The following is a 23,191-nucleotide window of genomic DNA, read 5'->3' on the forward strand; positions in this document are numbered from 1 at the left end:
GGTTTGGTGTTTGCAAATTCTTTCAGTTTTTGTTTGTCCTGGAAGCTTTTAATCTCTCCTTCTATTTTCAATGATAGCCTAGCTGGATATAGTATTCTTGGCTGCATGTTTTTCTTGTTTAGTGCTCTGAAAATATTATGCCAGCTCTTTCTGGCCTGCCAGGTCTCTGTGGATAAGTCAGCTGCCAATCCAATATTTTTACCATTGTATGTTACAGACTTCTTTTCCCGGGCTGCTTTCAGGATTTTCTCTTTGTCACTGAGACTTGTAAATTTTACTGTTAGGTGATGGGGTGTGGGCCTATTCTTATTGATTTTGAGGGGCATTCTCTGGACCTCCTGAATTTTGATGCTTGTTCCCTTTGCCATATTGGGGAAATTCTCCCCAATAATTCTCTCCAGTATACCTTCTGCTCCCTTCTCTCTTTCTTCTTCTTCTGGAATCCCAATTATTCTAATGTTGTTTCATCTTATGGTGTCACTTATCTCTCGAATTCTCCCCTCATGGTCCAGTAGCTGTTTGTCCCTCTTTTGCTCAGCTTCTTTATTCTCTGTCATTTGGTCTTCTATATTACTAATTCTTTCTTCTGCCTCATTTATCCTAGCAGTGAGAGCCTCCATTTTTGATTGCACCTCATTAATAGCTTTTTTGATTTCAACTTGGTTAGATTTTAGTTCTTTTATTTCTCCAGAAAGGGCTTTTATATCTCCAGAGAGGGTTTCTCTAATATCTTCATGCCTTTTTCGAGCCCGGCTAGAACCTTGAGAATTGTCATTCTGAACTCTAGATCTGACATATTACCAATGTCTGTATTGATTAGGTCCCTAGCCTTCGGTACTGCCTCTTGTTCTTTTTTTTGTGTTGAATTTTTCCGTCTTGTCATTTTGTCCAGATAAGAGTATATGAAGGAGCAAGTAAAATACTAAAAGGGTGGCAACAACCCCAGGAAATTATGCTTTAACCAAATCAGAAGTGATCCCAAATCGTGAGGGGGGAGAAAGGGGATAAAAAGAGGTTCAAAAAGGAAGAAAGAAAAAAAAGAATTTAAAAAAAGAAAACAAATTAAGAAAAATATAAAAAAGAAAAAAATATATATATTAGATAAACTAGTTAAAAAACGTTAAAAAAGAAAAGGGTAAAAGTTAAAAAAAATTTTACCAGAAGGCGAGAAAAAAAAAAAAATGAAAGAGAAGAAAAGTAAATTAACTGCAAGACTAAAAAAAATCACAGGGAGAAAGCCATGAGTTCTGGCTTTGCTCTCTCCTCCTCTGGAATTCTGTTGCTCTCCATGGTATTGAAACCGCACTCCTTGGTAGGTGAACTTGGTCTCGGCTGGATTTCTTGTTGATCTTCTGGGGGAGGGGCCTGTTGTAGTGATTCTCAAGTGTTGTTGCCCCAGGCGGAATTGCACCGCCCTTACCAGGGGCCGGGCTGATTAATCCGCTCGGGTTTGCTTTCAGGAGCTTTTGTTCCCTGAGCGCTTTCCCTAGAGTTCGGGAGGACGGGAATACAAATGGCGGCCTACTGGTCTCCCGCCCAGAGGAGCCGAGAGCCCGGGGCCCCACACCTCAGTGCGCCCTCAGAGAACAGCGCCCATTTACTCCCGTCTGCCTGACCTCTGGCCACGCTCCGAGCTCACCGAGCCTGCGATCTGTAACCCCGAGCTGTGATCTTACTGTCGGCTCTGTCTCTGTAGCCGGCTTTCCCGGTCCAAAACCCGCAAGCTCTGCGACACTCAGACACCCCCGATCCTTCTGTGACCCTGCGGGACCTGAGGCCACGCTGACCCCGCGTGGGCTTCGTCCCGATTTAGCCTCTGGAGTGATGTCCCTCAGCGGAACAGACTTTTAAAAGTCCTGATTTTGTGCTCCGTTGCTCCGCTGCTTGCCAGGACCCGGCCCCTCCCCCCGGGGTCTATCTTCCCATCCCTTTGGATTCACGTCTCCGCTGTTCCTACCTTTCAGAAAGTGGTTGTTTTTCTGTTTCCAGAATTGCTATTCTTCTTCTCTTTGATCTGCTGATGGATTTGCAGGTGTTTGCAATCTTTAGATAAGCTAACTAGCTGATCTCCTGCTAGCTGAAGTAGTCTCAGCCTGCTACTTCTCCGCCATCTTCTCTTTCTGTATTATTTTAACATAAAATGTATTATTTGTTTTGGGGGTACAGGTCAGTGAATCATCAGTCTTACACACTTCACAGCACTCACCATAGCCCATACCCTCCCCAATGCCCATCCCCCAGCCACCCCATCCCTCCCACCCCCCTCCACTCCAGCAACCCTCAGTTTGTTCCTGAGATTAAGGGTCTCTTGTGGTCTGTCTCCCTCTCTGGTTTCGTCTTGTTCCATTTTTCCCTCCCTTCCCCTATGATCCTCTGTCTTGTTTCTCCAATTCTTCAAATCAGTGAGACCATGTAATAACTGTCTTTCTCTGATTGATTTCTTTTTCCTGGCCTAACACCCTCTAGTTCCACCCACGTCGTTGCAAATGGCAAGACTTTATATTTCTTTTGACGGCTGCATAGTATTCCATTGTATGCATATAGGACACATCTTCTTTATCCGTTCATCTGTTGGGAGCCTAGTACTCACTCTTCTAAGTGAAAGAGTAAGAGATAGAATTTATAGCCATGTGTTTGCAAAGGCTTTTGGTTTATTTCTCAGAAATTGTGAAACAGCGGGCTCTAACGAGTGGAGAACCAATCCTTTTGCAGGCCAGGTGGCTTCCTAGAGGACTTGAGTGAGTTGTCAGCTGATTGATAGGCCCTTAAAAACAGCTTTTGATGAGGGATTGTTGTGCGATTGTTGGCTGGCCTCCAGGAAGGAATTTAAAGAATGAGATGGCATACTACATTAAGTCTGCTTAAGTCCGCTTCTTCTTCTTCTTTTTTTTTCTTCTGATGTTTTTTTCAACTGGAAAATAATTGATGTACACTATTGTATTAGTTTCAGGTTTTCAGCATAGTGATTTGACACTTGTATACAGCACAAAATGGTCACCAAAGTAAGTCTCGTCACCATCCGTCTCCATACAAAGTCATTACAGTGTTATTGGCTATATATTCCCTATGCTGTACACTACACCCCCCGTGTCTTATTTGTTTTATAAATGGAAACCTTTACCTCTTAATCCCCTTCGCCTATTTCATCCACACTATCCCTCTACCCTCCTCCCCCTCTGGAAACCATCATTTTGTTCTCTGTATCCATGAGTCTGTTTCTATTTTGTTTCGTCTGCTTTGTTTTGTTTTGTTTTGTTTTAGATTCCACATGTAAGTAAAGTCACACAGTTATTTGTCTTTCTCTGTCTGATTCATTTCACTTAACAGGATACCCTGTAGGTCCATCCACGTTGCCCCAAATGGCAACGTGTCCTTTCTTTGTGTGGCTGAGTAATATTTCGCAGTCTGTGCGCCAGATCTTCTTTATCCATTTATCTATCGATGGACATTTAGGCTGCTTCTATATCCCAGCTATTGTAAATAATGCTGCGACGAACATAGGGGTGCATATTCCTGTTTTGTGTTTTTATTTATTTATTTTTTAACTTTTTGATAAATAGCTAGAAGGGAGATTGCTGGATCGCATGGTTTTTCTCTTTTTAGGTTTTTCGAGGACCCTCCATACTGTTTTCCATAGTGGCTGCACCAGTTTACACTCCCACCAACAGTGCACAGGGGTATCGAAAATAGAACTACCATATGATGCACTACTTCCACTACTGGTATTTACCCAAGGACAAAGGAAACTCTACTTGGAAAAGATTTGTGCACCCCTATGTTTACTGCAGCATTATTTACACTAGTCAAGATACGGAAGCAAACTAAATGTCCATCAATAGACAAATGGATAAGGGAGATGTGGAGCATGCGCATGCACACGTACACACACACACACACACACACACACACACACACACACAATGGAATATCACATAGCCATAAAAAAGGATGAGGTCGTACCATTTTTTGTCTGACCGAGTCAGACTGAGAAAGACAAATACCACATGACTTCACTCCGGGGTGGAATCTAAGAAACAAAACGAATGAATAAACAAACAAGCAGCAGAATCTGACCTGCAAATTCAGAGAACAAACTGCTGGTTGCTGGAGTTGGGGGGGAGGCAGGGATAGGGTGGCTGGGTTATGGACACTGGGGAGGGTATGTGCTCTGGTGAGTGCTGTGAACTGTGTAAGACTGATGATTCACAGACCTGTACCCCTGGGGTAAATAATACATTATATGTTAATTAAAAAAAAAAAAAGACTCAAGGGTGGGTTTATTTCTGGGCTCTCTATTCTGTTTTACTGAACTATGTTTCTGTTTTTGTGCCAGTACCATACTGTTTTGATTACTGCAGCTTTGTAGTATGACTTAAAGCCTGGGAGCATAATACCTCCAGCTTTCTTTCTTCTTCTTTCTCAAGATTGCTTTGGGTGTTTGGGATCTTTTGGGATTCCATACAAAGTTTAGGATTGTTTGTTCTAGCTTTGTGAAAAATGCCCTTGGTATTTTTGATACAGATTATATTGAATCTGTAGATTGCATTGGGTAGTATGGACATTGAATTAATTAATTAATTAATTTTTAACACATAACGTATTATTTGCTTCACGAGTACAGGTCTGTGAATCATCAGTCTTACACAATTCATAGCGCTCACCATAGCACATGTCCTCGCCAATGTCCATCACCCCGCCACCCTACCCCTACCCCCCACACACACCCCCTAGCAACCCTCAGTTTGTTTCCTGGAGATTAAGAGTCTCTTATGGTTTGTCTCCTTCTCTGGTCCCATCTGGTTTCATTCTTTCCCTGCCTACCCCCCCACAACTCTTTACCTTGCCTCTCAAATTGCTCGTATCAGAGAGATCATATGATAATTGTCTTTCTCTGATTGACTTATTTCACTCAGCATAATACCCTCTAGTCCCATCCACGTCCTTGCAAATGGCAAGATTTCATTTCTTTTGATGGTTGCATAGTATTCCATTGAGGGTATATGTGTGTGTGTGTGTGTGTGTGTATACACATACCACATCTTCTTTAGCCATTCATCTGTTGTTGATGGACATCTAGGCTCTTTCCATAGTTTGGCAATTGTGGACATTGCGGCTATAAACACTGGGGTGCATGTGTCCCTCCGGATCACGACATTTGTATCTTTAGGGTAAATACCCAGTAGTGCGATTGCTGGGTCATAGGGTAGCTCTATTTTCAACTTTTTGAGGAACCTCCAGCTGTTTTCCAGAGTGGCTGCACCAGCTTGCATCCCCACCAACAGCATACGAGGGTTCCCCTTTCTCCGCACCCTCGCCAGCATCTGTCATCTCCTGACTTGTTGATATTAGCCCTTCTGACTGGTGTGAGGTGGTATCTCATTGTGGTTTTGATTTGTAGGTCCCTGATGCCCAGCGATGTGGAGCACTTTTTCATGTGTCTGTTGGCCATCTGGGTGTCTTCTTTGCAGAAATGTCTGTTCATGTCCTCTGCCCCGTTTCCTGATTGGATTATTTGTTCTTTGGGTGTTGAGTTTGAGAAGTTCTTTATAGGTCTTGGGTACTAGCCCTTTATGTGATATGTCGTTTGCAAACATCTTCTCCCATTCCGTCGGTTGTCTTTTGGCTGTGTTGACTGTTTCCTTTGCTGTGCAGAAGCTTTCGACCTTGACAAAGTCTCAGTAGTTCATTCTTGCTTTTGTTTCCCTTGCCTTTGGTGATGTTTCTGGGAAGAAGTTGCCGCAAGGCTGAGGTCCAAGAGGTTGCTGCCTGTGTTCTCCTCAAGGATTTTGATGGATTCCTGTCTCACATTGAGGTCTTTCAGCCATTTGGAGCCTATTTTTGTGTGTGGTGTAAGGAAATGGTCCAGTTCCATTCTTCTGCATGTGGCTGTCCAATTTTCCCAACACCATTTGTTGAAGAGACTCTCTTTCTTCTATTGGACATTCTTTCCTGCTTTGTCAAAGATTGGTTGACCATAGAGTTAAGGGTCCATTTCTGGGCTCTCTATTCTGTTCCATTGGTCTATGTGTCTGTTTTTGTGCCAGTATCACACTGTCTCGATGATGACAGCTTTGTAATAGAGCTTGAAGTCTGGAATTGTGAGGCCGCCAACTTTGGTTTTCCTTTTCAACATTCCTCTGGCCGTTCGGGGTCTTTTCTGGTTCCACATAAATTTTAGGATTGTTTGTTCCATTTCTTTGAAGAAAATGGATGGTATTTTGATAGAGATTGCATTAAATGTGCAGATGGCTTTGGGTAGCATAGACATTTTCACACTATTTGTTTTTCCAATCCGTGAGCATGGAATATTTTCCCATTTCTTTTGTGTCTTCCTCGAGCTCTTTTATGAGTACTTTATAGTTCTCTGAGTACAGATTCTTTGCTTCTTTGGTTAGGTTTATTGCTATGTGTCTTAATGGTTTGGGGAGCAGTTGTAAATGGGATGGACTCCTTAATTTCTCTTTCTTCTGTCTTGCTGTTGGTGTAGAGAAATGCAACTGATTTCTGGGCGTTGATTTTATATCCTGACACTTGACCGAATACCTGTATGAGTTCTAGCAGTTTTGGAGTGGAGTCTTTCGGGTTTTCCACATAAAGTATTAGTATGGACATTTTAAATAATATTACTCCTTCCAGTCCATGAGCACGGAATATCTGTTTTTTCTGTTTATTTGCGTTGTCTTCAGTTTTTTTTTTTTTTTTTTCCAGCAGTGTCTTATAGTTTCCAGAGTGCAGGTCTTTTACCTCCTTGGTTAAGTTTTTTTTTCCCAGGTATTTTATTCTTTTTGGTACAGTTGTAAATGGGATTGTTTTCTCAATTTCTCCTCCTGGTAGATAGTTAATAGTGTATAGAAAGGCAACAGATTTCTGTATGCTGGTTTTGCATCCTGCAAATTTACTGAATCCATTTATTAGTTCTAATAGGGGTTTGTTTTTTTTTTTCGGGGGTGGAGGTTTCAGGGTTTTCTACATACATAAAGTATCATGTCATCAGCAAATAGTGACAGTTTTACTTTGCCTTTCTGATTTTGATGACTTTTCTTTTCTTTTTGTTTCCCAGCTGCTGCGGCTAGGCTCATCTGCTTCTTTGGATTTAAAAAACTCCAAAGAAATTAAAAAGAAATTTTTGGAAATAAAAATAAAAAGGTAAATAATCTTGCCTCGCACTCGCACACCTCATACTTCTCCGTGAAGACGTTCATTCCTTGGGGGAAAATCCCATCCATCTCTCCTAAAAATTCTTTTCCAACCAAATTTTGCTTTTCACGTCAATGAATTCGTTTTTGAAAACTCTACTATCTTTGTTATTCTGAGCAACTGGGTATTATGATCAATAATTGTGGTGGTGGAAACTTCAAAAATGTGGAGTCTTAGCACAGTGAATAAAAGTCACAACGAATAAAATAGCATTTCAATTTGTTTGTACACTTTTGTTGCAGAGAAACACTATAGGGTTCCACAAGAGACGCTGAGGATAAAAGACAGATTACATTCGGATAACATTATGTGAGGGAAGGGGGGTGGAGATATAAGTTCACAGAGATGAAATGTGGATGTCGATTTTCCAACTTAAAGGAGAGCTTTTTCTTGTGTTTTTAAGTCAGTGGTGATGGGTGTCAAATGGCCAGGATCTTTAGATTTCACTGGGTGCCATCAAAATCGTGACGTTCAGGTTTTGTTTTAAAAAATGTCAACACTTACGATATAGCAGAAATGACATATTTACTACTTGGGCTTAGACTGAAACATTTTAAATGTCAACTCCCATGTGCGAGGGGATCCACGGTTTCTCAGAATTGTTTGAGAGGGTTTGTGAGCAAACGCTGACTCCTTCCCATCTGAGCTGTTCTCTGCTGGCTGGGATTCTACAGTATCCCACCAACTGGTCTGGCCAAAAGACCACCTTGCCCCATCCAGAACCTTCCCCCACACTGCAGCAAGAGTGATCCCTTAAGATGCGAATCTGTATCAAAAGTGACCTCAATCTGAGGGACACCACGAGGAGCAGGAGGTATGCCTGTGAGTTCAAACTTTCCAAGTAGATTGTTGTCCTTGGTCATGGCACGCTCACCTTCATACACCTGAATAAGCACACCAGGCTGGTTGTCGGAGTAGGTAGTGAAGGTTGGAGAAAGTCTGCAACCCCATCATCACCAAGCGGTACCCGAGTGCAGGGGGCATGCCAGGAGGAGTGCCTGGAGGCGTCCCTGGTGGTGGAGCTCCTCCCTCTGGTGGTGCCTCCTCTGGGCCCACCATTGAAGAGGTTGACTAAACCAATCTGAGAATAAATAGGTTGAGCATTGTTCCACACACAATATTCAAAGGACCCAAATTTGTAGCAAATTCCATGGCAGATGTAATGTTGAGCTGCTATAGCAAACAAACAAACAAACAAACAAACAAAAAAAAAAAAACTGGGCATTCTTGATACTTGAATATGGAATATGTGCACAGGGAAAGGAAATAAACATTGCACTTTATAAGCACTGTATTGTTAAGTGGAAAATGCAATGTCTTAAATAAAACTGTATTTAAAATTGGCACCAAAAAAAAAAAAAAAAAAAAAAAAGGGCGAATCTGACCACATTAATCCCTTGCTTAGAAATTCTTCAGCGGTTCCCCACTGTGCTTTGAATTCTTAACCCTGGGTCAAAATTCTTAACCCTGATTTACACAGCCTGAGAGCTCTGATAAGGCGTCTGCCAATCAGGATGATCTCAAGCCAGCCTTCCACCCTCGCTTGACCTGTCCTATTTCAGCACCCCCCTTAGGTAATATGGTTCCCACCACTGGACATTTGAACACTGCTGTACCCTTGGCCCGGGATGCGCTTGCCTTCTTCCTTTCCCTGGGCATCCCCTACCCGTCCCTCGGGCCTCAGCGCCCGTGCCATTTTCTTAGGAGAGACTTCCTTGGCTTTCCAGACCGATTCATATCCCCCTTGAGGGTACTCACACAGCATTGTGTGCCTTTCCTTCACAGCACTAGTCATATTTGCCATTCTATAGGTGTCAGCAGGTATGATACTTAGCGCAGACCCACAAAGACTCAGGAGTGATCAGAATTACGGTCCTCCCACGTGCACTCCCAATGCATCCACAGGTCAAGCTCTCGGTTCCTTTTGAATGAGACAACAGCTCTTTGGCCTCCCTTCACTCCTCCCTACACTACCATGTATGGGGCACCGCCTATGCTCTGAGATCGACACACTTGATGAGTCTTGACACTCAAAGTTGTGTCTTGATGCTGAAACTTTTCTGTTTCGAGCACCTGACCCCAACAGTCAAGAGTCCTGGTTTTCAAGAGGATGGTCTTTGCCAGGCTCCACAGAAGTGAAAAATAAATAAATAAATAAGAGGCGGGGAGGGGTGGGTTGGGGAGAAGAAGTAAAAAGAGGCCAAGAGGTACACCCTTTATTCTCTCTGGACTCTTCTCGTTGCGTTCACTGCCCAGATCCCTGAACTCTAGAGCCATACTCGACTTGGAGGACGCGCTCAAGTGAGCACTGGTTGACCTTTGTATCTCTGTACCATCCATCCCCTGGGAGGAAATGCGCACAAAGAGTGCACTTACCGCCACCTGGGTGGATGCTAGGGCACTGGGGCTGGGGTGGAGTGGGTCCCCTTGACGGGTATGACAGAGCGCATCCCTCTGCGTTTGCTTGGGGGATGGTGTCCTTAGGGTCTGTGGTCACCCCTTAGACGACGTCCTGAGTTACGGCTGGGTGTTGTTCTTCTGCTCTGATGTCCAGGCGTAGGCTCAGCACATAGTGTAATCAGAGGAACGTAGAGGGTACAGCTTAGCTCCTTGTTGGATGAATTAGAGAAGGGCCTCCTTTTGTCTGGGGAAGGCCCCGGGAGCTCCCTAAGTTCGCAGGGATGGAATGTCCTTCCCTCCCCATGGGGAGGATGGAGGGAGGGAAAAGATAAAACAAAAACATACCTTTCCTTCCCCAGGGACAGGGACAGGAAGTCCCCTGTACACGGGGTTCCTGGAGGCTAAAGGAGCACTCGCATTTGGAGAAGGCTTGAGGTTGGTTAGGAGAGAGGCAGCCCGGGAAGGGGGGCCATGGACAAGCGGGCAAAGGCTTCAGGGCTCACTGAGGGAGCACTGGACTGGGTTGGGTCGGGCCGGGCCGGGCCCCCGAGGGAGGAAGTGGACTCAGTTCACCTGGGTCAAAGCATTAGAGGGCAGGACACACCCTTATTCCAGGCACAGTGGTGGCAGGTCAGGAGAGACAGACTTGCCCCCCTTTCAGGGGCTTCGTTCCGAGGAACCGGCAACAGCCATGGCTAGGTGCTGGGGAGGCTGGGCAGCCCGGCCTGGCAGTAGCTGCCCTCCACAGCCTGGAAGTTGCCATTCCCAGAACCTTGATGACTGACAGCTCTTGAGTTTCCACTACCCCCTTCCTCACTGGGGCTCGGACCCCGACCACCCCCCCTGCAGGATATCCAGGGGGCGGAGCCTGCCTGGATAGAGGCACTGTACTCACCCTGGCGGGGAGCACAATAGCACCTCAGGAGAATACAAGAACTCGGAATCTTCAGAACACTACCACATAACAGTCTCACAGGGGACTCTCGCAGCCTCCGTGTGGGACAGGCAGATGAGCCTGACTGGCAGATGAGGAAACAGGGGTTCTCTAAGGAAGTGCGACTCTCCCAGGCAAACACAAGGGAACCCGGGTGTCTTAGCCAGCTCAGGCCACCGGCAGGAAATACCGCAGAATGGGCAGCTTAAATGACAGACCTTGGTTTTCTCGTAGTTCTGGAGGCGAGAAGTCGGAGATCAGGGTGCCAGCATGGCTGGTTTCTGCTGAGAGCTCTCTTCCCAGCTTGTAGGTGGCTGCCACCTCTTTGTGTGCTCACAGAACCTCTTCTTTGTGCACTTGGGGTGGGGGAGAGGGAAGAACGAGAGGCAGTAAGAGAGAGGCAGACAGACAGACAGAGCTCTCTGGCATCTCTTCTTAGGAGAACACTACTCCTACGGGATCAGGCCCTTAGGAACTCCTTCAACCGTTAATTGCCCCCTTATAGGCCTCATCTCCAAATATGGCCCCTGGGGTTTAGGGCTTCCACATGCAAACGGGCATACACACACACACACACACACACACACACACACACACACACTCATACAGACCTTGCGGAGACAAAATTCATAGCCCTGGGTGCTCCGTAACAGATGGACGGAGCCTTAGAGAACATGGCTCCTTTTACTGCTGCCTCTGTTCGAAGCGTACACCGTTTGGTGCCTTTTGAAAACTGCATCCACCCAGGGACTGACCCAGCCCCCTGTCAAGCTACAGAGCATTTACGTCTTCCCAGAACGTACCTCTGACCTCCTTGCCAGTGACTCCTGCCTCCCTGGAGGCAACCGCCCTCGGGATCTCCTGCACCACAGATCCTTTCTGCCCGCTCTTGCATTCTGTGTCGGTGGAATCACACGGTGTCCCACTCCGGCGTCTAGCTTGTCTCACTCCGCGTATCGTCTGTGAGACAGACCCTTGCGATTGTGAGGGTCAGAGGTCCACAGCATAGGGATTCACAGCAAGCCCCTTGTCCCTCTTCCTGCGGATGGGCATTTGGGTGGGCTCCGGTATGGGGCTATTAGGATGAGAGCTGATGGGAACATCCTTGTGTGAGTCTCTTTGTGATCCATTCTCCTGGGTAAACAAGGAGAGGTGCCAGGGCTGGGTCACAGGGTAGGGTGGGTCGGTTGGTTAAAAGGACCGCACGCAGATGTCTGAAGATGTTCTGACAATTCACACTCCCATCACCGATTCTCGACGCGAGAACCATCCAAACCCTGACCCAAGGCAGAGGCAGGCTGGCCACCCCTCGAGTCTGGCCACGCCCTGTGTCCCATGTTTGTCCGAGCCTGCGGCCACCCAGCCTCCCACCCCGCGAGGGGCTGTCATGAGCTACGGAGTGTGCCGCAGCCAGCCGGGTCTGTGAAGGACGGGCCGACGGAAGGCGTGCTGCCACTTGCCCAGCCCAGCAGTACCCTGAGTGGGGAAGCATGAGTGCCATGTTGGGGTGATGCTCCAAAGGCCCATGTGGGCCCAATGGGGGCCTCCTGTACCCGTGAGGTTCCAGTGGGCAGCTGGACACAGGGCTGGCAGCCTGGAAGGGGCTGAGGAGGTACTGTTCCCCAGGTAGGAGCAGCCGGCAAGGGAATGGCGGGTAGAGAAAGGGAGGAGAGGGCCCGCCAGGCTGCCCAAACACCTGCGGAAGGTTTGGGGCAGGGTGGGGAGCCCCCAGACTCTGGGAGCGGGAGCTGGGTGTGTGAGCAGAGTGGGTGGTGGAGGCAGAGGGCTGTCGAGCAGCTAGAGCTGTCTTCGGCTGGCAGGGACCTGGTCTGAAGCCACAGTTTAGGAAGCGTGGGTGGGCACTGCCTGGTTAGGAGGTAGGCGGGAACCCCAGGCTCTCCCTGGAGGAGACAGGAGGGGCCCATTCAGCTGTGCAGGGCTTGGGCCCTTGGTGACTGCGGGGCGAAGCAGAGAAGCTCTTCCTGGGTTGTGAGCAGACAGGGCTCCCCCTCAACCCGTGGAGGTTAAGGGACACAGCCGAGGTCGCCCTACCGGGCAGCAGCCAGGTGAAGAGAAGCACTGAAGGCCCCTCTGCTGCCCTGCCTGCGTTCTCTGTGCTCAGCTAGGCTGGCCGTCGTCCCTTGGACTGTATTTGCAACAGCTGCTGCTGGAGGAGGTGGGTTATGGGGGCATCCCTCCCCTAGCAGCCCAGGCCCTCTGTGAATCTTGATTGAAGCGTCTCTGTGCCACCCCACAGCCCAGTGTTTCTGAGCTGCTTTCTCCCTGTGGCTACCATCTGCTGGGCACCGGCTCTGTGCCGGGCCTAGTACCGGCAATCGGGCGGACCAAGCCAAAAAGATGGAAGACCCTGGGAGCCGAGCCAAGCAGGCGGCACAATTACAGTTCCGTTACGTCCAGTAGGGACCCCAGCCATCCACAGCGCCTGGGTGGTGGTGGGGGGGGTGGAGGTGGGAGGAAGAGGGCACAGTGTGCACCTGCCTGGTGTCGCACAGGGCTCTCCAGCGCAAGCGTGGCCACAGGAACTCTTCCCTGCCTCTGTCTCCTCACTTTCCAGCCCCCCTTCTCACGAAAGGTGAGAGGAAAGGCAACTGCCGGCGGCGTGATCCCCACGTCAGAGAAGCACCATCCCATCCTCTGGGCCCACACACAACTGGGGAGTCTGGGGCCCTGCTCGAGCCCACACTGTGCCTTCTCCCTCCCTGGAGCCCGGATCCCCCCCCTTTCTCTCAAGCCCTCTGCCTGAGGAGGCCCAGGCCACCCCCATCTGGTCTGGCCTTCTGGCCTGCTGCAGAAGGCGCCCTCTGCTCCAGACTCGCCTCCCTGCTGCCCAGTTCACCACACAGCAGGTCTGATCATTGTCACCCCCCTCACTTCAAACCCGCTGGGCTCTCCACAGCCCTCGGGGGTAAGGGGCCCCAGGCCCCTGGCAGACGGGAGCCGGCTGACAGGTTCGGGCGCTCGCTCGAAGGATGGTACTGAGAGCCTCCTGTGGGTCAGACTCTGTCCTAGGCTCTGGGGACCCTCGGGTGAGAAATATGGGCACGGCCGCCTGGGGAGGAAGGCCGCAATGCCCCCAAAGCAGAGGCTGAAGCCTCTGCCGTCTGTGTGTCACAGGATGACCCATCCATCACTGTTGCTGATGTGAAATGTGGACGGGGAGCGTTCCAGCCGCCCCCCCCCCCTTTTGATGTGGGTGGCCCGGCAGAGGAGGCCTCTGGGAGGAGAGGACGTTTCTGCCGAGATTTGAACGAGGAAGAGGAGGAGGGGGAGGAGGAGGAGGAGGAGGAGGACGAGGAGGCGGCGGTGGAGGCGGCCCCCACGGGAAGTTCTTGGGCTGGGTTTTTGTCCCGCCCAGAGGAGGGAGGAAGGCAAAGACCACCGGTGAGGAGGAGCTGGGTGTGGTGCTCTGGGGCCAGCCGAGAAGGCCAGTGAAGCAGGGCTTTGGTGAGAGGTGCTGGCGGCGGGTGGCAGGGAAAGGAGAGGCCAGCTCCTTGCGGGGACGGGTGGAGAGGGGTTGTCGGCCAGGGAGGGGACTTTGGAGATTTCCTTAGTCTGGGGAGGTGGGGAGCCACAGGGACGACTTGTCGCTGGCTGGCGGGGAGCGGGGTCTGCTGGCCTTGCAGTGAGTTTGCTCCGGCTGCCATGTGGGCGGGAGTAAGGTAGACAGAGAGGCCGGACCGGAGGCTGGGGAAGCAGGAGATGGGGCCAGGAACCATGGAGACGCGGAGAAGATCAGCAGTCACCAACTAGAGCTGATAAAATCCCACAACAGGTTAGACTGGGAGTGAAGACCAAAGGAGAGGGGACAAGGACTCCTGGCGTCTTTGCCGGAGCCACCAGGTGGGAGGCGGAGCCCTTGGGGGGAGCCCAGGGAAGAGGCTAGCAGCGTGTGGCGCGGGGCTGGAGCGCTCCTGTCCGGACATCTTCATTCTGAAGTTCCCATGGGGCATCCCAGTGGGCAGTTTGATGAGCATGGGTGGGGCTCAGGGAAGAGGTCCCACCCAGAGACAAGACATTTGGAGCCATCGGCAGGCAGATGGTCTCTCAGATGAGAGGACCTCAAGTGAGGATGGTGCTGGAGGCCCCAAGGGTCCTGGGGCTGAGGCTGGGAGCCTCCCGGCACCGCGCTGAACTCAAGCAAAGGAGAGGGAGGAGGGGGACCCGAGGGTGGGCAGGCAGAGAGGGAGGAGACTGGCCCAAAGGTGGGGGCTCCCAGAAGCCAAGAAAGGAAAAGCCAAGAAGGAAGGAACGTCAGCTGTGCTGAGATGGGGAGCAGAATGGGGGCCGAGAGGTGACAAAGGAAAGGTAGTTGGGGTGTCCCAGCCCAGCCCTGGCAGAGGGGGAACGGGTACCCCAAGGGAGAGCCAGAGAGTCCTGGACTCGGAGTCAGCAGATAACGGAAGGAAGGAGAGTAGGAGAGGCGAGGCTGAATGCAGAGGGAATGAACTGACAGTCGGCCTGCAGGTCAGCTGGCCAGTTGGTGACATGGAGCCCACATATGCTCCCACGGGAGCACCCTCTCTGGGGAAGGACCCCAGACAAATCATGGCAGACACCAAGAAAGAGGACAACGTGGGGTGCAAGCCATGGCAGCGCCAGCGCCAAGGTTTGGTGGACAGACATTCTCACGGTGGATGTTAAGAGCAGCAGTTCACCTGTATTAGGAGGGGCAGTCTTGGCCTTGGGCGGGGAGAAAGGGAGGGAGCCCACCCACAAGGCCGACTGGGAAAGCGGGTCTGTGACAGAGCGCCTGTGTTTCCTCATTTACCCAGCACTGACCACCCAGGAGATAAGAAAGCTGGGGGAGTAAGACCACATGGGCCAGCCAGGCTCCGACGATGAGACCAGCTGCAACATGGCCTGCTTCTGGGCCATGGGTGATTGTAGGGGAAAAAAATGAGAGTGCCTTCGGCCTTGATGCTAGGGAGGTTTCTCCTAGAAACAGGCCAGCGAGGCTTCTGCACAGTGGGAAGGAAATGAGCAAAGGGGATTCACAGAAGCGGAGCTGGGAATGTCTGACACACTCGACCTCACTGCCGACCAGGGAAACACAAGGCACACAAAAATGAGGTAGCGCTTCGCCCTGTGGAGGTGGGCAAGCGGTCAAGGCTGGACAAGACCAAAGGCTGCTCAGGCTGTGGAGCGCACAGGACCGCGCCCATGCTGCTGGTGGGAGCGAACACAGCTTCCGCCACCCGTGGGGAACAACAGATTAGCAACACCTGGCTGCGGCGGCGATGGGCACCCAAGGGCCCAAGTCCCAGCAAAACCACTTCCTGGTGTACGTGCCAGAGCCTGTCGTGCCAACAGCGGCTCAGACAGGCATGCACAAGGTGCCGGTGGCAGCAGTGTCTCTGACAGCCGAAGACTGGGAGCGGTGTGAACGAATGCCCGTCCACGGGGTCACAGACAAGTAAACCAGGGCTCTGATTCGGCCAGGAGCATGAGTGAGCTGGGTGCTCGGAGGAAACCTTGACCAGTACAGCTTGAGTGTGCAAAGCAAGTCACGGGAGAGGACGTCTGGCCAGATGCCAGGCAAGGATAGAGAAGGGGGGTGGACAGGCGACAACACCTGTGCCTGAGGGTGTGACCCTGAGGGAAACTGTCTGCCATTGGACCAGCAGAGAGGCTGTGCCCATGGCCCCAGACTCCCATGACAGGACAGGTGCAGGCTGCCGAGACCCAGGGGGACTGGAGCTCCATTCTGAGTGGTGGCAGCACTGCCCTGGTATGGTGACTAGCCTAGCTAGCAAAGGAAAGAGGAAGGATCTGTGGAAGAAGGCTGACCCGGAGGTCTCTGGGGAGGCACCGCACCCATGCGGCCCTCAGGGGCCAAGAGAGCAAATGTCTTGGAGCCCATTAGGCTGGCAAGGGCACCGGGACCAGGGGACACACCCAGGGCTCCACTCCCAGCCCACCAGCTCTCCTACACACACACGCACACCCCCTCAGGTAGACACCCCAGTTCTGTCGTTCCACTGAGGCCCAGAGAAGGGGCAAGGACTTGCCCAAGGACACATGGCAAGATAACAGGCCCAAGGGGTCGACCTCTGAGTACTTGGAGTGAGCAAAACAGGAGAAGAGTCCGTGGCACCCTCCTCGGGACAGGCCACTGGCACTTGGGTAGCGACGCGCCTTGGCCAGTGGGTCTGGGTGGGCGGGTCGTGCGTGCACCCACAGCGGCCTCGCCCTCACCCCGCAGCAAGCCTGGGGGACTGCAGACCCTCCCTCCGTTGGGGTGGAGAGCGTGAGTGCTCGAGTGTGCGCACGAGGCGTCTCCTCCACGTAATTAATGGCACCCGGACGAGGTGCTGCCCGCCGAGCTGGGACAGGACCAGTCTTGGTCGGGGTGGAGGAGGGGGGCAGCAGGCGAAGAGGCCCCCAGGACGCCCTCCCCGCCCCCAGTCCCGTTCCCCACCCACGCCAGAGCGCAGCGCCCCGCGGGCGCATCTCCGGCCTGCCCAGCCCCTCTCCCGCGGCTCCCCGCGGACTTGGGGGCCCCCGCGGGTGTGGAACCCTCGCCACGCTGGCGCGCCGAGGGCACGCTCCGGGAGCGGCGGGCGGTGGACCAGGCTGGGTCAGGGATGGGGGCACCGAGTCGCGGATCCCCCGGGTCCCCCCACCTGTGCCAGCGGCCCCTCAGGGGGCCGGGGATGGGCGGGGGGGGGGGAGCAGCTGACGTCACGCGCGGTCCCGGGGTGCCCGCGGCGGTGGCCGCAGCCCGGCCGCGTGACCCGCGCGCGCCAATGGCCCGGCGGTCTCCGGGGCGACGCGGAGGGTCCGCGCTCCGCCGCCCCCGCGCCCCCGCCCCGAGTCCGCACTGCAGAGAGTGGCGGCGAGCAGGCGCCGGCGCGCTGGCCCACGTGCCGCGCGGAGAGAGGGACCGCGAGAGGAAGCGGGAGAGAGAGCCGCGCGAGAGAGCCGGGGAGAGAGGCGCGCACCCCCCCCCCCCCCGGCCGCTGCGCCGCGCGGCCCCTGCGCCCCTCCTGCTGGGACCTCCGCCGGGAAAGACCCCGACCCAGAGGAAGGTACCAGACCCCGGGGAGGGTGCGCGTACCAGACCCCGGGGAGGGTGCGCTTGGCCCCCGGGAGACCCGGCCGCCCTCCGCCCGCTCCAGCGGGACTGCGGCAGCCTGCGGGGGCGGCGGGGGGGAGGAGGAGGAGGGGGCTGTGGCCCCCCGCGGGTCGGTGGAAGGCGGGGCAGGGATCGAGCCTGGGCGGCAGAGGCGCCGCCCCGGGGGAGGAGGGTCACCTGGCGGTGGGAGGAGGGTGTGGGCATTAACCTCGCTCTCGTCCGGTTCCTGTTCACAGGCTGTGGAGACCTGGGCCGTTCTCTCCGAGTCCTAGCCGCCCTCCACCCCACCCCCTGCCTCATTCTTTCCTCCCTCTCAGTAGCACCCTCCCTGGGCTGCGTCGGGAACGGTTTCCTGCCCGTAGTGTTAGCCCCGCGCCGGCAGCGATTGTGCACGATGGCGGTGACGTTGCTGCAGGACTGGTGCAGGTGGATGGGCGTCAGCGCTCGCAGGGGCCTGCTCATTCTGGGCATCCCGGAGAACTGTGATGAAGCCGAACTCCACGAGTCCCTGGAGGCCGCCCTGTGGCCCTTGGGCCACTTCACCGTGCTGGGCAAAGTGTTTCGAGAGGAGGATAACGCCAGTGCGGCCCTGGTCGAGCTTGACCGGGAAGTCAACTATGCTTTGGTCCCCAGGGCAATCGCGGGCACCGGGGGTCCCTGGAACGTGGTCTTTGTGCCCCGTTACTCAGGCGAGGAGTTTCTCAATCGCGTGTTCCACTTCCTGGAGCAACAAGGGCAGATGGTGGAGACCGTGGCTGGGGTCCTGGGCCTGGGACTGCGCAGGGTGTGCTGGCTCCGATCGGTCACTCAGGCCCTCCAGCCCTTGGTGGAGACCCTGCGGTATGAGCGCCTGGGCGTGTTTTCCGGGAGGGATCCGCTCGCCCCGGGGGAGGAGCCCTTTGAGGCCTGGCTGGACCACGCCTCCGACATGCTACAGGTGTGGCAGAGTGTCTCAGAAAGGGAGAGGAGGCGGCGGCTGATGGAAGGCCTTCGAGGGACAGCCCTGCAGCTCATGCATGAGCTCCTGGCGGACAACCCCGCCAGGACGGCGGAGGACTGCCTGGCGGCCCTGACCCAGGTGTTTGGAGACAACGCGACCCAGAGGACCATCCGGATGAGGTGTTTGACCGCTCACCAGCAGCCGGGCGAGGGGCTTTCCGCTTTCGTGTTGCGGCTGGAAGTCCTGCTGCAGAAAGGCATTGAGAAGGGGGCCCTGGCCAGAGGCTCAGCTGACCTCCTGCGCCTGAGGCACATGCTCACCAGGGCCATCGTTCCTGAGCCTCTGGACGAGGTACTGAGGAAGCTGAGAATGGCTGGAAGGTGTCCAAGTTTCCTAGAGATGATGGGGATTGTTCGGGAGTCTGAGGCATGGGAGGCCAGTCTAGCCACGATCGAGAGAGCCCAGGCAGAGGAAAGGGTCCGTGCCCAGGCAGAGGAAAGGGTCCGTGCCCAGGCACAGGAAAGGGTCCGTGCCCAGGCAGAGGAAAGGGTCCGTGCCCAGGCAGAGGAATGGGTCCGTGCCCAGGCAGAGGAAAGGGTCCGTGCCCAGGCAGAGGAAAGGGTCCGTGCCCAGGCAGAGGAAAGGGTCCGTGCCCAGGCAGAGGAATGGGTCCGTGCCCAGGCAGAGGAAGGGGTCCGTGCCCAGGCAGAGGAAAGGGTCCGTGCCCAGGCAGAGGAATGGGTCCGTGCCCAGGCAGAGGAAGGGGTCCGTGCCCAGGCAGAGGAAAGGGTCCGTGCCCAGGCAGAGGAATGGGTCCGTGCCCAGGCAGAGGAAGGGGTCCGTGCCCAGGCAGAGGAAAGGGTCCGTGCCCAGGCAGAGGAATGGGTCCGTGCCCAGGCAGAGGAGAGGGTCCGTGCCCAGGCAGAGGAATGGGTCCGTGCCCAGGCAGAGGAGAGGGTCCGTGCCCAGGCAGAGGAAGGGGTCCGTGCCCAGGCAGAGGAAGGGGTCCGTGCCCAGGCAGAGGAAGGGGTCCGTGCCCAGGCAGAGGAAGGGGCCGGTGCCCAGGCAGAGGAAGGGGTCCGTGCCCAGGCAGAGGAAGGGGCCGGTGCCCAGGCAGAGGAAGGGGTCCGTGCCCAGGCAGAGGAAGGGGCCGGTGCCCAGGCAGAGGAAGGGGTCCGTGCCCAGGCAGAGGAAGGGGTCGGTGCGCAGGCAGAGGAAGGGGCCAGCGCCCAGGCTAAGGCGGAGGATGATAGCATGGAGGAGAGGCAGCTGGAGGAGCCGGAGTGGGAGGAGGAGGAGGAGGAGGAGGACAGTCACGATCGTGACACTCTCCCCACAGACCTAGGTCAGGCAAGCCCCTCAGAGGCCCCTGGGGGCCCCACTCCTGCCCACATGGGCCGAGCTTCCAGGGCGGGCCCAGGAGGTCCTGGCTATGAGCCAGAGGGCCTCCCCCAGGCCGGAGACGAGGAGGCCGGAGAGCCCCCCGAGGAGGGGCTCGAGCCCATCCCAGAGGGGTTGGGAAACGTGGATGGGGCTGGGGAGACGATCCCCCCCGTGTCCTCCTCAGGCTAATAGGCTCAGAAGGCCCAGGGCCCCCCTCTCCTCTCAGGCAGCAGAGCTCTGGAGGCAGGGGGAGGCCATGCCGGGGCAGCAGCCTCACCCCACGTGCGGGGCAAGGCCGAGGGAAGGCCCCACCCAGCCCAAGCCAAGACCCCAGGCACTCCACCATCCATAAGGGGACCTGAACACCGCCATGAGCCCTTCCAAGTGACCAGGATGACCACACTTGACACCACATGGGGCGGGGAAAGGTGCTCCCCCCGCAACCCATGGCAGCACCATACCTGGCCCCAGCCCCAGTCCCAATCCATGCCAACTCAGGCAGCCAGTCTGGGAAGCACCCCTGAGTGGCTGACCCTAGCCTAGGTGAGGGGCACCCGGAGCCATCTGCCACCTACACTGGACTGGGAGATGTTAGGGACCGCCTCAAGGGGGCCAGCCTCTTGGGTCTCCCAAGAGGGAGCTCCTCATTCGCATCCCCCAGGGCACGTCACTCCATGTTCTGGGAAACCCGCTTGTGTCTCTGTGGGGCCCTTATGACCCACGTGTCACGTTACTCCCCCACCCCACTAGGTCCCGTTCCTGTGCAGAGCCTTGAGGTGTGCAAGAGCCCGCGGTGGGTGTCCTGGCCCACCGGGGCAGCCACCCCCCAGCCCGGGGACCTGCCGTGAGCCTCAGTGGCGACCGGGGCTCCGCTCGCTCTCTCTCCCAGTGTTGTGAGCTCCACCGCTGCTTTCTCGGTGTAGATTTAAGCCGGCCGCTGCTTGTTCTCGTGGAGATGTGTGTGTGTGTTTCTCTGAGCGGCTGTCCCCAGTCCCATCTCCGAGATCCCCAGCCCAGTTCCAGGAGACGGCCGGAAGGATGCCCGAGGGCACGGCTGCTGCTCGCCCCGTGACCTCGGGAAGGAGGAACCGACCAAGGACCGAGGTGGCCAGCGGGAGTCTCCACGGGAACCGTGCTCTGATGTGCCACCCCGTTGTTTCTTGTGACTCCGTGTCCCCGGCTTGGCCGAGTGTCCCCTGCTGCGTTTTCCGCCATCCTGGGACTGTCCTGTGCAGACCATGGGGCGGGACCAGGCCCCAGCATGTCGGCCAGAGGGGAGGGTGCGTGCCCTGGGGTGAGGGGACGTGCGTGGCCAGCGTCCGTCGTCCTGGCCAGAGGTTGATTGTGGGGCCCCCAGGAAGGGAGACTGAGGCGGGAGGGCCACGGTGTTGGGGGAAGCAGAGGCACCTCGTTTGGGACCCCAAGAGGAGGGGGAGGCCATGGCCCATGGGCTCTAGTGGCCGTTAGATGTTCCTCTCTCTGTTGTCATTCCCTGTCTTCGATGGTTTCAGTAAATGTTTCTCTTCAATAAAGTTTATTGAATGTGTCAGCTGAGTCTCGTCTCTGCTGTGGGCAATCGAGCGAAGAGCGTGCTGGCATTGGGGAAGGGGGTGGGTTGGCAGGTGGCAACTGTGGTGTGGTACAGGGGTGAATCCAAGGGTGCACCCAAGAGAGGCTGTGTGATCCCTTGGGCTGGGTGGAGACTGGTGACAGGAACTTGGCACAAGCTGTGGATGGCTGGGACTCCTAGAAAACCCAGAGAGTCTTTAGGAATATGTGGGTTAGACCTTCAAAGGAGGGAGAGGGACAGCAGGTAGGGCCTGAGGCTCCAGGATCTGTGGAAGGGCTGTATGGCTCAGGGCATGCACTGGGTTAGAGAAGTCAAGCATGCGATCGCACAGGCCAGCCAGTCGTGGAATGGCCAGGGCACGAGGTTGGGTGTCCGCACCAGGAGCTGCATGGGACTTGGTGGGGTGTGATGGCCAAGGGATGGAAGGTAGGGCAGGCTGGGGTCCACAGTCCTCAGGCTTTGTATAGTGGGAGGAAATTCCTGCAAGAACAGCCCAGGTGTCCCATGTGTGAGATGTTCCTGATGCACCAGAGATGTCACACAATCCTAGACCACAAGGCATCAAACACAAGCAACTTTAGTATGTTTGCAGAAGGTGATATAAAAATGTCTGTGCCCAATGTCCCCAAACCTTGTGAGATTCTAGAGGTTTTCAGTTACTCGGTATGTTTTGTCAGTATCGTTCCATAATGACATCATCACACTTACATTACCTGAAATTAAAACATATGGGATGCCTGGATGGGGTACCAGTGGGTTAAGGCCTCTTGCCTTCAGCTCAGGTCATGATTCCAGGGTCCTGGAATCGGGCAGCGCATTGGGCTCTCTCCTAGGCAGGGAGCCTGCTTCCCCACCCTCTCTCTCTCTGTGTGCCTCTCTGCCTACTTGTTATCTCTGACTGTCAAATAAAATATAAAAAAAAATTTATGCTTTTTGTTGAAAAACTCTCAGTCTAAGAAGATATGATGCACACACACATTCACAGATAGAGGAATATTATTCTGCCATTAAAAGAATGATATTTTCCCATTTGCAGCAACATGGATGGAGCTAGAGTGTACAATGATAAGTGAAAAAAGTCAAAGACAAATACCATATGATTTCACACCTATGTGGAATTTAAGAAATAAAACATGCAGGCAAAGGGAAAGACACAAGACAGTGAGACAAACCAAGAAACAGTCTTCCTCATAGGGAAAACACTGATGGCTACCAGAGTGGGGGTGCCGGAGGGGAGGGGGGGGAATAGGGGTGGGGGTTACGAAGTGCACTTGAGATGAGCACCGAGTTGTATGAGTGTTGTAGGGGAGTGTGGAATCATTATATTGTGCACCTAATACTATATTACAAATTAATATTTCACTGTATGTTAACTAGTTGGAAGTAAAATTAAAACTTCAAATAAAAAAATGAAAACCCTATGGGACTGTATCTGGCATTCTCAGCTAGGATGTATAACCTCTGGGACAACACAGCTCTTTGTTGCATGGCCTCATCTCCTGCATCACACACCAGAAACAATCCTCAATCCTAAGAACTGGCCGCCTGTGACCACTTCCCCCTACGAAGGACAGAATTATGATGAATGCCACTTATTTTCAAAAGGCAAAGCGAACAGGACCAAAGCAGGATGAGAACCAATGAAACCCTAAACTTTGGAAATCATTTATA

The 23,191-nt window shown here is 53.9% G+C and overlaps 1 protein-coding gene and 1 long non-coding RNA gene across 2 annotated transcripts in view; one reads left to right on the top strand and one right to left on the bottom strand.

Annotated features, from left to right (window-relative positions):
* Positions 1–23,191, bottom strand: part of LOC309856038 — a 1,055,650-nt gene that overhangs the window by 337,677 nt on the left and 694,782 nt on the right. The window lies entirely within an intron of this gene.
* On the top strand, positions 17,295–21,499 carry LOC309856106 (uncharacterized protein). Its single transcript, XM_082716852.1, has 2 exons — positions 17,295–17,580; positions 17,864–21,499. Exon 2 carries the CDS (start codon positions 18,022–18,024, stop codon positions 20,137–20,139), a length of 2,118 nt encoding a protein of 705 aa, XP_082572978.1. The 5' UTR covers positions 17,295–17,580; positions 17,864–18,021; the 3' UTR covers positions 20,140–21,499.

This window comes from Mustela nivalis, assembly GCF_964662115.1.
Source record: "Mustela nivalis genome assembly, chromosome: X".
Taxonomy (NCBI): Eukaryota; Metazoa; Chordata; class Mammalia; order Carnivora; family Mustelidae; genus Mustela; species Mustela nivalis.

What these genes read in the sequence shown, in the direction of transcription:
- LOC309856106 (XM_082716852.1), top strand. Translation starts at nt 18,022, where the DNA reads ATGGCGGTGACGTTGCTGCAGGACTGGTGCAGGTGGATGGGCGTCAGC.